This window comes from Pongo pygmaeus, chromosome 6 (assembly GCF_028885625.2).
Source record: "Pongo pygmaeus isolate AG05252 chromosome 6, NHGRI_mPonPyg2-v2.0_pri, whole genome shotgun sequence".
NCBI lineage: Eukaryota > Metazoa > Chordata > Mammalia > Primates > Hominidae > Pongo > Pongo pygmaeus.
In genome coordinates this window covers 131,127,379-131,144,366 of record NC_072379.2, presented here as the reverse complement: position 1 = coordinate 131,144,366, position 16,988 = coordinate 131,127,379, and the positions used below count along the sequence as shown (strand labels likewise).

Genomic DNA, 16,988 nt, shown 5'->3' with positions numbered 1-16,988 from the left:
CCAATGTGTAGCAAATCCACATTAAGCCCAAGCCCTATCAATGAGTGGTCAGCAGCCCCCAGGCTGCCGACAGCTGTCTGCCTAATTCCCAGGTACCCCACAGTGAACCCCACCTGTGTATCACCTTTCCTGACTTCCCTTCACACCTGCCATGTTGCTTTTCCAGCTACTGCTCTGGTCTCTCTCTCTCTCTCTCTTTCTGGGCTCCCTTCTTTGTGCCCAGATGCTCAGAGACAAACACTAGACACAGAGATTCAGAACATTTTCAAGTCATAGGAACTTTAAAGTTTTTCTTCACTGCACAGAAGAGAAAGTAGAGGCCTGGAAGCAGGGACAGATCTAGATTTGTGGGGTGAGACATACCATTTGGAGACCTTCTTTAAGACCAAAATATAATAAGTACAAATTAGATACATAGGCCTTAGAAGGGGCTGTGTGTGCAAGTGTAGGCCCAGAAGCTGAGCTCTATTCACTTTGGGGTACTGCACCCCAAAATGTGCCAGAAGGTAAGTGACTTGCTCAAGGTCACACAACTAGTGAGTGGCAGAGGTGGCCTGGATTTGAGGACCCCTTCTGTGTCACACTGCTTCCTATGTATTCCTCTAGTTGCTCCTGGGCACTTACATGCAGTGTCTGTATTTGGAGATGTGATGCGCGACCAGGAGAGTCCCAAACAAAGGATTTCATGGGACACCCTACTCTTCCTGCAGGAAGTAGTCCAGGGGGAAATGGAGCTCAGAGAGGCCCACACACTTGCCCTAGGTCACTCAGCATTACAGGGATAGAACTGGTCACTGCTCTCACAACCTCTGAAACCCCAGAAGTTGTCCCTATGGCATCCTGTGTACCCATCCCCCTCCTCCCCTGGCTGCCAGGTTATTTTTCAGATTTCTGCAGCACTCCAGATTAAACCTGCGAGCAAAGATTATTAAACACCTCCTGTTTCCCCATAAATTCCGAGTTCAAGCAGATCAGCCCCAAGGGTTTGGCTCAAGTCATTCTCTCCAAAACAAGACCCTCCCTATAGAAAAGAGACCTGCATCTGGGCCTCACATTTGACTCTGCAGAAGGCTGGTGAGGATCTGAAGCTGTGGGGAAAACAGCCTTGTTTCTTCAGAGAAGCTGCCCCAAGGATCTGGGGATGTCAGGAGGGTGGATAGAGCCTGTGGGCCTCAGTTGGCTGTGCCCAAGAGAGGGACATGAGTGTCATAAAACTGGGCCTCATGGCCTGGCCTTTGGTTGACTCTGTTAATAGACAAAGACACTCCAGACAGCAGCATGAGTTAGTCTTCTAAACCCCTTGGTCAGAAGTTCCCTTTTGCCCTGGGAACTAACTTTAGCTTCCAAGAAGTTCGCTGGGACCCTCTGCCATTCTATTGACTGCCAGAATTGGAAGTAGATTGTGTTGAAATATCCTCAGCATTTCCCAGGCCGAGAGCTGCCTGACCAAATGAGTCCTTAGCCATCACAGGGAACTCCCCGAACGTGGGTGCGAAATCAGAGCCTCCTGGGAACAAGAGCACAAGCAGGGTCTCAGCAGCGCCAGGCAGGTGAGTGCTGTCTCCTCCTTCATGGTGTCCCCATGGGGTACCTGGAGCTGGCACCGTGGTCAGCACCCATGGGAAAAGGAAGGGAACGGCTGGGCTCCAGTGGGCGCACAGTCTGTTTGTCAGATGTGGAATCCTTGGACCTCAAGAAATCAGCAAGTGACATAGCTCCTTCCCTGGGAATTTCACATCTGGAAGCCTGATGTCCCAGGACACAGTGGTCACTTCTACTTCCAGCCCCTGTTGGCACTGGAGCTGGAGGCCTGGAAGCTGCGGTTCCCTTCACCAAGAAGAGAACCTGATGTTGAAGCTCCTGGCCCATGCCCTGCCCCCAACTCAGGACCTGAGGAGGGCTCCCACTGCGCTCTGGCCCTCTGGAGCTCAGAGCTGCGGCCTCTCCATCCACCATGGGCCAGGTCTGGGTGCCCCCAGGTCACTGCTTCCAAAGCAGCTCAGCTGATTTTGCCTCCATGACTTTTTAGTTTTGACACCATTAGTTGTAGGAGAGGTGATTTCTCTACCATTTTAAAGTCTGAGAAAGAAACTGAGGCAACAGAAGGGTTGCCCCTCAGACAGAAGAATGCAGGAGGAGTCCCCTTTGCTTACTAGGACCCACTGGAATCACATGGTTCAGGAGGGCTCAGCTCTGGCATTTCCCAGGAGCCTCTCTTTTCATGGGGAGCAGTGGAATCCCAGTTTAAATGCTGGTCTGGGTCAGGTTGCTGCTTGCCATCAAGCAATTTCCATCAAATATCTTTGGGGTCATGATCAGGGGCAACCCTCCCCCACCGTAGTTACAGGAAACAGGGTACCATCAGACAAGAATAGACCTGAGAGGGTATCTACTTAATCCTGTTACAGATGAGGTCTCCAAGGCCCAGAGAGGGCAAGTGACCATCTCCAGATCACACAGCAAGTAAGGTACAAATTCAGAACTTGAATCCAGTTTCATAACACATCCCCTAATCAAAGGTTGAGCAAAGAACAGCAGCGAAGGGCACTTTCTACCCCAGCTTTGGTGTTATTCCTGGGAGTACAGTCTGATCAGCCTCAAAGAGGATTGTGTGGAAGAAGAAATTGTTTCATTTCCTAAATCCATGAACAATCAGAAACAGCCTTGGACAAGCGATCTAACAAAGAAATCTACGAGTTTGTGATGGCAGAAGGAGGTGGGTGATAAATTGGTCTCAAAGGAGAGCAGAGAAAAAAGAAGAAAATTCAGTGTGGGAGTGACACTGGGCTGGGGTGGTGGAGCCAGTTCCAACCCCATTATGCGGGGACAGGCCTTGAGCCAATGGCTGCAGCCCCCAGGGGCTGGTGGGAGAAGGACAGGGCGGACTTCACAGGCAGCAGTGGAGGGGAAGCAACTGTGGGTATTCATGGCCTACTTTAGATCAAGGCTCTAGGAAAATGTCAAGTGCTGCTAATAGTAGTGCGTGGCCACCAGCTCTCAGAGGCTGCCAGTCATGCCAGTGAGGGAGCTGCAAAGGGCATCTGGCTGGCTGAAGCGCTGGTCATGAGGGCCGGGGCCAGGCCCAGCTTCCACGGACTCATGGTGGCCTCTGGTTTTCTCTTGGCACCTTCATTTACCACGTGCAAAACAGGGATAGGGGAGCAATAGGAAGAGAACTTGTCCCCTTTCTACTTTACTGGGACACGGCTGAAAAGGAATCAGCAGAGCCCTCTGGACTAGAGATGGACACAGTGTACATACTAGCTTCTTGTGTAGCATTAGGTTGTTGAGCTTTGTTTGCCCAAATGGCAGAACTTTCCGGCAAAATATCTCAGATCTCAGGACAAGGGACTGGCTGGAGGAAAAAATGTCTCAGTTATATCGAGGTCTCATTTTTGCTTTAGAATTAGAAGCTGAGGTTCACACTCTCCCAAGGTAACGGGGAAAGTCATCCATTAGCCCCGCATGGTGTGCCAGACCTTGATTGAGACACTTAACCTCCTGGCCTCCAGGAGCCTGGAGCCTGTCCTCCCTGGGCTCTGAGCTTTGTGCAGATTAACTGCCCGCTGATTATAGAGAGCTATATAAATGCTAAGTGGAGTGGAGATGGAGGGATCCTGGGGGATGGGAGCCCACGGTCCAGGCTCCCAGCTGTCTGCAGAGGCAGAGAGGCTCCGTCTGCCATGCCCACCCCTTTCCCCTACCCTGCCCGAGGCACGTTGCAGGTCATCCACAGGAGAGAGAGCCTCCAGGAACAATGGAAACTTCCCTAGAGACAGAGCGGAGCTGAGGGGGAGCACATGGGGTTAACGATTTCTCTAATAATCATTAGATCCCAGGATTGGGGGAAAGAAAGAGAAAGAAATGCCCAGCACATGTGATCCTAATGTCTTTTTTATTTTCAATTTCTTCAAAGAGAAAATTTGTGCTTGCACACATGCACACACACACACACACACACATACATACCAGAACATATAAGCGTTCTCATATGCATACATCCCCATACATATTAAGGGTCTGGCACGGAAACACTCAATGCATGGCTGCTATTATTTTTCTGCACAAACATAAACATGGGCAACACGAATATAGTTTTGCATAGCATCCCCAACTGTATGCACATAGACTAAAATACACAATCACATTTGAGTGCTTAGACTATATGACAGACACTATGCTTGGAGCATGCTGTGCATGATCTTGAATCCTTACGCCAATCCAAGGAGATGTGAACTGCTTTGAATTCCTGCTTTACCAATGGGGAAACTAAGACTTGGATTATCTGCTCGTTTCACACAGCTGGTCACTGGCAGAACCACTCTGTGGAACTGTGTGTGTCTGTGTGTCTATGTGTGTGTGCATTTATGGACATACAGATAACATGGAGATGTGTGCTAACCTCTCCCCAAGTCAGCATGCACATAAACACATTTGGATACACAGATGCTCACATGCATATGTATGTAGGATTCTTTGCCTTCCTGTCTGTGGGATGTCAGGTCCTTCCTGAGAGGGGCCATGAGGATTTATTGATTTTTGACTAACATACTCCAGGTCACCACCTGCTGCTTCCACTTTGTGTCTTGGCCAGACCCAGGCCTGAAAGCAGAAGCCAGGCTCCCATCTTGACATAGCCGCTGTCAGCATCCCTCCTACAGGTCAGAGCTCAGCCCACGCCAGCACTGCCTCTAGGTGATCAGATGGTGCTCAGCTTGGGGTGAAACAGCCAGCCCTGCTCAGAGCCATCCAGGCAGCAGCTTGAAGCCTGTTGAGATCACCTTTCCCCACTGGGACTTGGAGAGACAAGGAGAGAGATCCTTCCCCAACAAGGAGAGAGATGAGAAGGATGGGAAGAAATTGAATGTGGCTGGAGGAGGGAACTGGAAGCCTGGAAGTTCTCTCTCTCTCTCTCTGCCTTTCTCTCTCTCTCTCTCTCTCTCTCTCTCACACACACACACACACAGACACACACAAGGAGGGAGGGCATCCCTCTCTTATACCCTTCTCCCTCCACTGGGGCAGTCATCTGCCTCCCTACTTCTAACAGACTGCAGGGATTCTCTAACTTTAATCAGCACCGGAATCACAGAGTAGCTCTCAAAATGCCCCTCATCTTTAGAGATTCCAGTCCGGCAGATCTGGGATGGGCCCTGGAATCTGCATTTTAGTAGGCCCCTGGGTAATTCTGCTGAAGGAGTCCATAGACCACTCTAAGAACCACCAGTCTAAAGTGGAAGAGGTTTTCAGGACAACTTAGGACCACCCAGCCTGACCCAGCTGCAGAGACAACCTCTGGGGAGTTGATGATTGAGTTCTATGATGATCAAAGTTTCCACTGTGGTTTCTGCAGGGCTAGGAACCCTTGCTTTACTCTGTGAGCTCGGACCCTGGCCTTGGCCCAGGTGCCATTGGTCAAAAGAGACATTCAACGAGGGGGGTGCAGTGCAAACTCCTCCATTGTGGAACAAACACCGAACATGGCTCTCTGGCCCTGGCACGCATTGCCAGGGAGAAAGTTAGAACTCTGGGTGCTAGGGCAGAGCCAGAAGTGGCTGGAGATACGTCCTCCTGAGGTTGCTATATGAGGGCAACATCAAGTCACAGTCTGTTCTCATGGGAGCACATTCCATAACTCAGGAATTTAGGGCGATTTTCTGCATTGAAGATTAGAACATCTCCTTTAGAAGCTCCTACAAATAGGGTACAGACCTGTCCCTGCCCAGAGGCAGAGGTGTGGACAGTAGCCCTCTGAGATTCTTCCCAGATGTGTTTTTCCCATGTCCTGTGGCCACCCTCCCTGTCCATGAAGGTGCCATGGCCAACTTGGAGGACGGAGCCTCAGTGGCCTCCTGTGATATCCATCAACATCCCCCTAGCCCAGCCCTCCAAATTTTTAATTCAGATTAAATTTGAATTAAAAGAGCCCATAGGTTCTGCAAACACAACTTCAAACCCGGTCCTCTGGACTAACCTCTTTCAACAAATTGCCAGGCCTCAGCCCCTCCTGTGCAGAAAATCTGTCTCAATTCCATTCCTCCATCCTGCCCCTTGTGGCCAGCAGAGTCGGCTGGAATAATGAGAAAATCACCAGGTAGTGGTTGGAAATTGCTGCCCAGGGTGGGCTCTAAGTTCCCTCTGCTAACCCTCTTTCTCTGGAGCCTGAGAGGGGTCTGCTATGGGAAGGCAGACTAGGGGCCATCATGCCTGGGGACTGCCCCCTCCACCAGCATCTTCAAGCCAGCACCTCCCTCTTCTCTCCACCCTCCACCTCCTATCTCTTAGCCAGGACCCTGAGGAGCCCTCTGAGGACAGGGGTACAACAGGAATCTGGGCATGAGCCTGGCTTTGAGCTGGTGACTGTCTGCAGCATCCAGGCCCAGATTCCCAGATTTGTCCTCCAAGGTCCTCAGGACTTCCCCCCTCACCAACAAGCTCCCATCTAGTTCTCTTCTCTCTTAACCCCCAGCCTCTCATCCCCCTAGGGTGTAGCTCCTTCATTTCTAGTCTCTGCAACCACCGCCCTGCCTGGGAAGTGATCATCCCTCCCCAGATCTTTGGTAAAGCATCCACCTACCCTGGACATTTCCTGGAAATTAGAGTTCCCCAATCTAATTGCAGACTTGGGAGGGCCTAGGCACCCGGGTTTCCCTGGGCAGCCAGAGAGGAAGTGGACTCCTCCCTCAGTTTTACCTCTCAGGAAAGCCCAGGGGGTGGGAACAGGCCTCCTGCCTGAGACCCACAGGAGATGACCTAGTGGCTTGCTCCCATCTGCTCCTTGAGTCGGCATCCACAGGGGCGTGCTTGGAGGCCTGGCCCACCCCTGTGTTATCTTCCACCTCCTCTGATACGCACTTCCCTGCCTGTACACACATGTGCCTGTGCACACTTGTGTGCTCACAGGTAGACACATGCACACAGGCACAGTCTTGGCCAATCTTTAGCCCGTGAGCTCCTAACGGCCCTAGGATGATCATTTGGGCCCTCTCTAGAATGCTCTGTCACCCCACTTTCTTCTTTCCTCCTCCCTGACCTGGCTGCAGTATTCCTATGAAGGGATGGAGATCAACAACCTGCCCGTGGAGTTGACGGTCGTGTGGAATGGGCACTTCAACATTGACAACCCAGCTCAGAATAAAGGTGTGGAAGGGCTGGGGCCTGGCGGGGGAGGGAGGGGAAGGGACGGGGTAGAGAGGGAAGGAGCTGCCCTGCATTCTTGCGGGAGTCATTCTGCCCCTGCCTCCTAGTGGAGGCTCTCCCTCTGAGCCCCTCCTTCACCATCTGTGCTTCTCAGTTACTTCTTGAGCATGGGCTCTGTACAGCTTGACCTGGGCTGAGGGCTTCTGGTAGGAGGTGGCGTGCAGAGGACTTCCTAGGAAGGGCTGCTGAGTGCTGAGTGAACAGAGACCCCCAGAGCTTCCCATTTCAGTCCCTCTGCTCAGGCCTGGACTTTCTTTCAGGTTCTTTTTTGCATCAGAATGGCTAAGGGGGCAAAGCTGTCTTTGTGCACCATCACCCCAGGCTGGGACTGCACTCTTTTTCTCTCTCTGGGCCCCTCCTGTCCCCACTGCCATTCCCAAGCACCCCTTGCCCTTGCCCTTCCCTTCTGCAGTTCACCTCTACAAGTGTGGAGCCATGCGCGAGAGCTGTGGGCTGTGCCTCAAGGCTGACCCAGACTTCGCATGTGGCTGGTGCCAGGGTCCGGGCCAGTGCACCCTGCGCCAGCACTGCCCTGACCAGGAGAGCCGGTGGCTAGAGCTGTCTGGTGCCAACAGCAAGTGCACCAACCCACGCATCACAGAGGTAAGCCGGGGTCGGGCCTCCTGCTCCAAATGGGCAGGCTCCAGGCTGTTGTGCCACACCCTGCGGAAACTCTGCCCAGCCGTGGTGTCGGTCACCCAGTGGTCACTGGGTGGACTTGGTTGCTCTGCCTGGCTGGGTGGCATGCTAGTTTTCCTTCACAGCTTCCCCAGAAGCTTAGGCTTGGATCACAGACTCTTGTTGGGGCTCGACTATCCTCAACGAGGGGTCCAATTGTCCTGTTGGAGTCTCCGAGGAGCTGTGTCAAAAAGGACTCAGTCCTCACCAGCCCCTTCCTTTGTCTCTAAGAGCCTCGGTGGTAAGGCCTGAAGTTCCACCAGTGGCACCCTCACCAAGTGTCAACCCGTGATTGGAGGTTGCATGGGCTTTGGGGCACAGCCTGGCTCTGGGGAGGTGAAGAAGGTCATGACAGAGAGGCCTTTGAACTCCCCCAAAGCAAGCCCTGAGCTGTAAGATGGAGCACAGTTTAGGGGGACCAAAGGGACACAGGCCATGGAGCAAAGACCTTGTGGAGGAACACGGTGAAGAGCTAAACATGCAGACACTGAGTCCCAGAGAACAGGGTTTGAATCTAGGCTCCACCAGCTGTTTGCTGAGTACCTTGGAGCTAAATCACCACTATCTCCACACCTCACCTTCCTCACTGTGCAGTGGGCCTGAGCATCCCTCTCACATGGGAGTTGGAAGGATTTCACACGCACCTACAGGCAAGGTACCTTGCTCCAGGCCCAGCGCATGGGGATCTCACCAGCCTCCTTACTCATCATCATTGGTAAAATCATTCCCAGGGATGTCTAAGCCAAGGAAATCACTGCCCCTGGAGTTCATTTAAGTAGTCATGTCTCTTCTCCTCCCACTCCTGCACTCTTCCAGCAAGGCTGGAGTCCCTTGCTCCCTCTTAAAATAAAAAAGAGGGCTGCATCTCTCTCTCTACATGCTCCTCCCCCATGGCACTATGTCATCTGTGGCACCATGGCATCTGTGGCACCATGGCATCTGTGCCTCCAGCTCAGGGCTGAGCACACAGTAGGTGCTCAATACCTCTTTACCATTGCGGATGCTGGTCAGGATTATGAAGCAGCAGGAAGAGGGAGAAGGAGAGAAGACAGAGACTCAGTCTCTGCCTCAGTGAACAGTGAGGATGAACTGGTACTGGGCTTTGTGCACAGTTTCACAAATGCACACAATATATGATCATTTAACAGTGGCAGGCACAGTCATAGGCCATATATTTGTGTGATGCCTAATAGTTGCACCGCACCTTTACACCCCTTACCTTGTCAGTCCAAACAACCACCTGTTCTATTAGGGTCCCAGGGCTGCCGTCACAAGGTACTGCAGACTAGGCAGCTTGCACGACAGAAATGGATCATCCTGAAGTTCAGGAGGTAGATGGTCAAGGTCAAGGTGTTGGCAGGGTCGGTTCCTCCTGAGGGCTGTGAGGGAAGCATCTGTTCCCCGTCTCTCTCCTTGACTTGGAGACGGCCATCTTCTCCCTGTGTGGCTTCCCATCATCTTCTCCCTGTGCATTCCTCTGTGGCCAAATTTCTTTTTTTCATTAGATCATATTGTACCAAAGCCCATCCTAATGGTCTCCTTCAAATTTGATTGCCTCTGTAAAGACCCTGTCTTCAAATAAGGACACATTCTGAGACACTGGGGTTAGGACTTCACCCTGTGACTTTGATGGAAACACAATTCAAACCCATAATGTCTCCCAAGGCCAGGGTTATCATCAGGTTATTATTCTCTTCCAGACAGAGGCTAATGCTCAGAGAGGCACACATACTCTAACCAAAGTGTCAATAACATGGTCCTGAATCCCAGATCTGCTGAGTAATGTTCTCCTAGGTTATTGTTCTCCTCTACTACAATGGTGAGACTTCACACCCCCACTCACAAATTGTGCACGTGCACCAGGGATGTGTGAAAGCAAGAAGATTCTTGGCTTTTGTGGGTGAACAGCCTCATCCAGCAAAGCAGCCCCTTGGAGTGGCCCTCAACATGTGCTCCATGCTTCAGACCCTTTATCCTCCACATTCCTGGCTGTACAGGCTCTGAGAGTTTCTCTCAGTCCCCACTTCAGTCTTTTGCATGGTAGGAATCTAAATAGTGATTCTCAGACTTGGAGGAAATATTTGCAGAATTAACCTACAGAATGATCTGGAATAGGAGGACAGGTGGACCTCTCCTCTCCCCACTACCCTTGACCCCACACCTGGGCCCATGTCCTCCCTTCCCAGTCCCCACCCCTCACCCTCACACCTCCTCTGTGGAACTGCTCCTCCCAGAGCCCTCAACAAGAAACCAACCCAGGGGGCTGCTGCGCATGGCAGTGTGTCTGGTGCCGTCAGTGGGACTTGCTTTCTTCTTGGCCTACGTCCAAGAAAATCACAGGGAGGAGATGGCAAATTAAACAAATCTCCCTGTGACAAAGGCTATTTACTGCCTCCATACTGGTGTTGGCCCTAGGGGAACCTGGAGAACGAAGGAGTGGGCCAGAGATAAAACTCCTTTTTCAGTATGACAAGCCAGGGCTAGAATATCATGGCGAAACTGCTGCCAGGTGCCACTGGCACTTTGGGGACTGGCTAGACAGGCATTTGGGAAGAGCACAGACTCTCCCTCTGACCTTACCCGCATCTGTCCACCTCCCTCTCAGAGAAATGGGCCTGTGTCTCCAGGGAAGCTGTTTTTCCACTGCAACGGGAATACACTTATGCACAGGCTCACACCCCTGCACATGCTCACTCACAATCACACCAACCCTCACGGGGATGTGTAGGAGGTGGGAGGTAGCTTGACTGTGGCAGGTAAGCAGTCTCACCTGGAGAAGCTACCACTTGGTGGGGAGGGCAGCCCAGCCTAGTTTCTTCTGCTTCCCCCATGTTTCACCCTCACCCCAGGATGGAATTCCCACTTGTGGCCCTGCAGGGTTGAGGAGAGTCGGATATGCTGAAAAGGGATAGAGATGGAATCTCTGGGGTCCTTCCATTCTAATCCTGCTGACATTGGCTAAGGTCCAGGTGCTGGTGCTCATAGGCACCAGGAATGGAAGCATGCCCTTCTCTGGTCCATGAAACACCAGGATGAGATTGTGTTAACTGTACAGCCCTCATCTCAAAGCAGGCACTTGGATGTTGAGTCCTCACATTTTAATCATGGGTTTTTGACACTGATTTAGGAGGGAAAGCCAGTACACTTTGACCTGTGTACGAGGGTAAAATTTAAATTAAACCTAAATCTGTGTGGTACCAGGCCAAACAACAACAGCAAAGGAGTTATGACAAATGCTCATAATAATTCCGGAAAGATGTTTGGACAGTTATAGGTTTTATCACAGTGACAACGCAAGACATAAAGATGGTACTGTTACTGAAAAGCCCACAAGGAGTGAGAGAGACCTGCTCTCAGAGACTCAGGATTGGAGGAGGAGGGGGCTGGGAGTGGGAAGGATGAGGAACAGGCACAAAGAATTGTTGCCATGTAAGTGGCACAAGGAAGGTACCTTGGAATTTAAGTGGAGAGAGAGGAAGAACACAGGGTTATGGGGCAGTGTCATTTGAGAAGGATCTTGAGAGGTGGGTAGGATCACGTAGGTGTAGAGGGCTTTGGGTGGATAGGAGGGGTTTTTATTTTCCTTGAGAGTAGAGCCAACACCAGCAAATGCTAGAAGGCATGAATCCCAGTTTTCTACGAATCACCTGGTAGCATTGCTGGTCATGTTCCGTCTTCTGATCTCTTCTATGAAATGGAAAGATGTACTATGGGCTTTGCATACTGCTCCTAGTGACACACACAAACACGGACTGCTTTCCTAGAAGCTGCTACCCATTGATTATCGCAGGCTTTGGGTGCCCTTGGGGACTTCGAGCCACTCAGGGACTCTGGGGCAGATGAGACAAGAGCCAGCAGCCTCTCCTTGCCTCATCAGCAAGTGAGTGGCAGTATCTTGGTGTTTGTGTAATTATTTCTCTTCCTCCCTCCAGATAATCCCAGTGACAGGCCCCCGGGAAGGGGGCACCAAGGTCACTATCCGAGGGGAGAACCTGGGCCTGGAATTTCGCGACATCGCCTCTCATGTCAAGGTTGCTGGCGTGGAGTGCAGCCCTTTGGTGGATGGTTACATCCCTGCAGAACAGTAAGTGAAGCTGCCCGCAACACAGGAGGAACAGGGGAGGGAAGACGGGTTAGTATTACGGACATCCTGGTCAGCAACTAGGTGCTCTCAGAGCTTGTTGTGGGGGAAAAAGGAGAACCACCCTAATATTCTAGAGTTGGAGGGTGGACTCCCACAACTCCCTGCCTGCTCAGCTAGCTAGCTGCCATATTGCGGAAAGTGTAGAGAGGGAAAGGAGAAATAGCTGGGAGAGAAAGGTGACTGTTACCTACTTGGGGTATAAGGAAGGCTGCACAGAGGGGAGACAAAACAAAATGAAAATCTGCAAGAGAAGTGTAAGTCCAATTCCTTCTGCTGTCCTCAACTTCCCGTTCACATCCCCCCCAGCACTGATCCTGTGCTACTCTCTATGGAGACTGACAATGAAATTCACACCCACTCTGAGGCTTGTGGGTGCCTTAGATTATTTTTCTCTTTGAAAGTCTGCTGGCCCACTTAATGGGTCATTCAGCAAAAGACCTTGACCTGTAACCCACCTAGTAGAGGAGGTTTGTGAATCATGCATGGCCTTGTAAATAAGTAAGCACCATTTTCCAGCCCAGCAAACACAACTATGAAATGTTTACCAGCACCATAGAATCTATATTCCATACCATCTTTGTTGCACCTCCTGGAGTGAAATCTTTTCACTTGTGCTGTATGCATAAGTTATTGACTCTTCGCAAGGCTTCCCCTAGGTATGTGAGTGCACTTTCCATTTCTGCTTGCTGGGTCTTGCCTAGGTTTACTGATTCTGAACCATTGGTACCACCATCCTCAATTCCTCCTGATTTCCATGAGGTCTCCCCAAGATGCTCATAGCAGATCAGATGGTTTAAGGATCCAGTCTTGGTAGGACTCACCTCTCTGGTCCATCACCACTTAGTTACTAAAAGATCTTTCTATGGCTCTTTCAACTTTCTGACACCTTTCTATAACGAAACCAAACTAGGCCACTGCTAATATATTGTGATTTGGAGAATTTTAAAATATCCTACTTTGGAATTACATAGCCAGATATCAAAAGTATTATTATGAAGCCACATGATTAAAATATTGTGATACCAGTTAGATCAGTAAAGTAAGATAGAGGACCCAGACAAAGAATGCTGATACATGCAAATTTAGTATGTAATAGAGGTGATATTTCAAATCACCCGAGGAAATATCATTCAATAATTGATGCTGGTTAACTCCCTGGAAAAAGTACAATAGCAGATCCTTATTCCACATTACACATCAAAATAAATTCCAAATGGATTAAAGAGTTAAATTTAAAAAATGAAACTGTGAAAGGATTAGAAGAAAATGCAGGTGGAAATTTATTCGATTTCAAGAAGGGGAACTTGTGCGAAGTATAACTGCAACAGAGGAAATTATAAAGAAAAAGATTAGGGGATTTGAGTACATAAAACCTTAAAACTTGTGCATCAAAAATCATTGCAAGCAAAATAAAAATGTGAATGATAAACTGGTAGTATGGTTACACCCTATTACAGTTAATAAATACTTTTTCTTAATATATAAAGAGCTTTTATAAATAAAAGGCAAAGATCACAAAATGATCAAACAGCATGAACGTACAATTTATGAGATAAAGAACCAAAAGTCATACGAAAAATAAATTTTTAAAAGCAGTAGTAATCAATTAAATGCAAATTAAAACAATAGGGAGTGGTTTGTGAAAGTTAATGCCCGGTGCAGGAGAGAGGCATGAGAAGTAGCTGACTCCTTCACTCATGGTGCAAGGGGAAATTGGGACAAACTTTCTAGAAGGAAATTTGGACATGTGGGTCAAAAGCCTTTAGCCTGGCCATCACACTTCTAGAACTTTCCCTAAATAACCAGACTTCACAAATATTTATTTTCAAGAATGTTTATTTCAGCCTTATTTATAATAGTAAAAACTCAGAAGTGATTTACATGTGTAAAAATAGGGAATTCATCAATAAATTACTGTATAAGCACTGGAAAGAAAACTACACAGCCATTAAATCTGATATTATAGAAGAATCATGACCAGGCATATACTCAAGGTATATTAAGTGAGAACACAGGTTCTTGGAACACAGGTTACAAAGCATAATATAGAGTTTTGAATCAATTTTGTAAAAGAAAAGCAAGACTGGCCACAGAAACACCAAAATGTTGACACTGGATATTACTCATAGGTGCAAGGCAGCGTGGCATGGTAGGTAGGCAAGAGTTTGGACTTCACAGGGAGATTCCTGGGACTGGAGCCCTGGCTCTGCCACTTACTTACTGGGTGAATGTAAGCAAGTTGCTCAACATTTTATTTGCCTCAGTTTCTTCTTTTATAAAATGAGGATAATAATGGCATCTACCCCATGGTCTTATGGAAAATTACATTCTGAATGGTGCAGCTGGGGGGTGTGTCAGTATGACAAGTGCTTTTATGTACTTTCTGGTTTTTTTTTAAACACCAAACATGTATTAATTATGTGATCTGGATAGAAAGGTATTATTTGTTCAGGAACCTTACTCAAAAGTTGTTTCTAAGAGAAACATAAAACATAGAAGCCATAAAGTAAAAGAACAATCAACTTAACCACACAGATACTTTTAAACTTTATTGTGGCAAAAGACATTGGAACCACAGGTGAAAGATGACAAGTGAGGAGAAAATCATTGCAATATTTATAACAGACAAAAGTTAATACTCCTAATTCAGACAATCTATCAGCAAGAAAGAGGGCTTCAACAGAAAAGTCAAAGGAAAGGCTATATGAGATCTTAAAAACACACCCATGTGAAAATTTATGAAACCTCACCTGTAATTTGCAAAATAAAAATAAAAATGAGATTTTTTCCCCCTATTATGTTGGAAAAACCTTAAAAGGATTGTTCATATCTGGTGTTGATAAAAGAGTGGGCCATCGATAGAAGTGCATGGTCCAGACTTCTTGGAACATTATTTGGCTCTATCTACCAAATATTAAATACACAAACTGAGCCAACAGGTTCCTTCCTTAGAAATCTATCCTACTATACAGTGCCTAAGGATGTGTGTGTCAGTTGGTTCATTTTGCAGAATTATTTGGAGTAGCAGAAAAATCAAGACAACTAAATGTTCATCAATAGGAAGATGGTTGTGTAAATTATAGTGCAATCATCAGATGAGATACTGTGAGGCTGCTGAAAAAAAAAAGTTGAGCCGTGTCTACAGAGACGGGAAGGAAGGTCCATGCAATTGTGCTGAGCAAAAAACAGAAGTGTTTATAGCAGTAGATATGTTATGTTTTGCTTTTATTTTAAAAAACACATATATCTTTCCTTATACATGTATGTTTATAAGTGTAATTGCATATATGTAAAAACACATTTATGTTCATGTGTGCCTGCATATGAATTACAAATATAAATATACATATGTGTGTATGTATATATGTGTATATGTATGCAAATATATGTATTGGGCAAGTAGCCTAACTTTTCTTTGCCCCAGTTTCTTCATTTGTAAAATGAAGAATACATATACATATATACATAGATATATATACACATATATATTTATATATTATGTCTGCAAAGATATATATATATACACACACTTAAGTTTTAAGTATATATATAGTTTTAAGTTTTAAGAAGAATGGAGCACTCACTTTTTACTGCCATACTCTGTACCGTTTGTTTGATTATTTTCAAAGGGTATAAACAAATTTTGTAATCAAAGCAATAAGAATTTTTAGAAAGGAAAAAGTTCACACACACATACACATACACACTCAATTATCCCCTCACCCAGCCTGGAGGCTGGCTGGGAAGCAAAAGCACTTCACTGAGGCAACACAATCATTGGGAGCAAAAAGCTCCCAGGTGGGGACCAGAAAACCTTAGGTCTGTTCCAAGCTCTGGTTTGACTTGCTGCAGCTCTTGGGTAAGTGGCTTTGCCTCTCTGGACTCTGCCAGCCCTATTCCCTAAGGGTTTTGGCTAGAACATGCCCTCCAGTCTGGCTGACAACTGAGTAGATAATCATGAATTAGGGACTGAACATCTAGGGTCAGAACACAGGGACCCTCTTCTAGGCTCCCTCAAAGGAGATCCCATAGGTCAAGTTTCCTCATTGCCTGACAATTAAGGAGAAGCCCCTGCTAGGAGGAATTAGGATATCTTCTCCTTCCTCCCCTACCTGGCCATCCCTGAGATCCTACTTTGGAGAAAGGGACCTGGGTAGGTGCTGTGGGGTGCAGGGTCTTGGCTGGAAGTCCTGTGACCCATGGGATTTCTCCTATCCTCCCTGCAGGATCGTGTGTGAGATGGGGGAGGCCAAGCCCAGCCAGCATGCAGGCTTCGTGGAGATCTGCGTGGCTGTGTGTCGGCCTGAATTCATGGCCCGGTCCTCACAGCTCTATTACTTCATGGTGAGTCTTGGCCAGCAGTGATCTGGCTGGGTGCAGGCCACAGAGCTCATTACCATGATTGCTGGGCCCCTCTAGAGCTCTGTGGGCAAACCCAGGGCAAGGGGCCGCCCTGCAACCTCCCTCAGTTCATGAGACTCCTGTCTTATAGTGAGTGAGAGTACAGCCTTTGAAGTCTGGAAGACCTGGATTCAAATCCAGACTTTTCTGTGCCTGGCTGTGTGATTTCAGGTAAGTTGCTTTAGCTCTCAGGGCCCAGAGTCCCCAGGTGGGTACATGGCAGTGTGGCATGGTAGGTAGGCAAGAGCTTGGACTTCACAAGGCAACTCCTGGGATTTGATACCTGGCTCTTCCACTTGCTAACTGGGTGAACGTGGGCAAGTTGCTCAACAGTTTGTTTTTGCCTCAGTTTCTTCATTTATAAAATGAGGATAATAATAGCATCAACCCCATGATCTTGTGGAAAATTACATCAATGTATTTATGACTTCTAATATCATTTGTTTTATTATTTCTGTGGTTGCCACCATTGCTTCCATTTTCTGGCCTGTCCCTGCACACTTGTGGCCCATTATGTCATCCTATCGCCCTCACACTTCTCCTTCACCCCAATGTCTTAGTCTGT

General features: G+C 48.1%; 1 protein-coding gene across 3 annotated transcripts in view; it reads left to right on the top strand.

The window, feature by feature from the left end:
• Positions 1–16,988, top strand: part of PLXNA4 (plexin A4) — a 448,758-nt gene that overhangs the window by 365,911 nt on the left and 65,859 nt on the right. For all 3 annotated transcript variants that reach the window (XM_054495762.2, XM_063667849.1, XM_054495760.2), the window contains exons 11-14: positions 7,044–7,140; positions 7,613–7,803; positions 11,811–11,962; positions 16,249–16,366. In XM_054495762.2, coding sequence (XP_054351737.1) covers positions 7,044–7,140; positions 7,613–7,803; positions 11,811–11,962; positions 16,249–16,366 — 558 coding nt within the window. The remainder of the gene's footprint in view (positions 1–7,043; positions 7,141–7,612; positions 7,804–11,810; positions 11,963–16,248; positions 16,367–16,988) is intronic.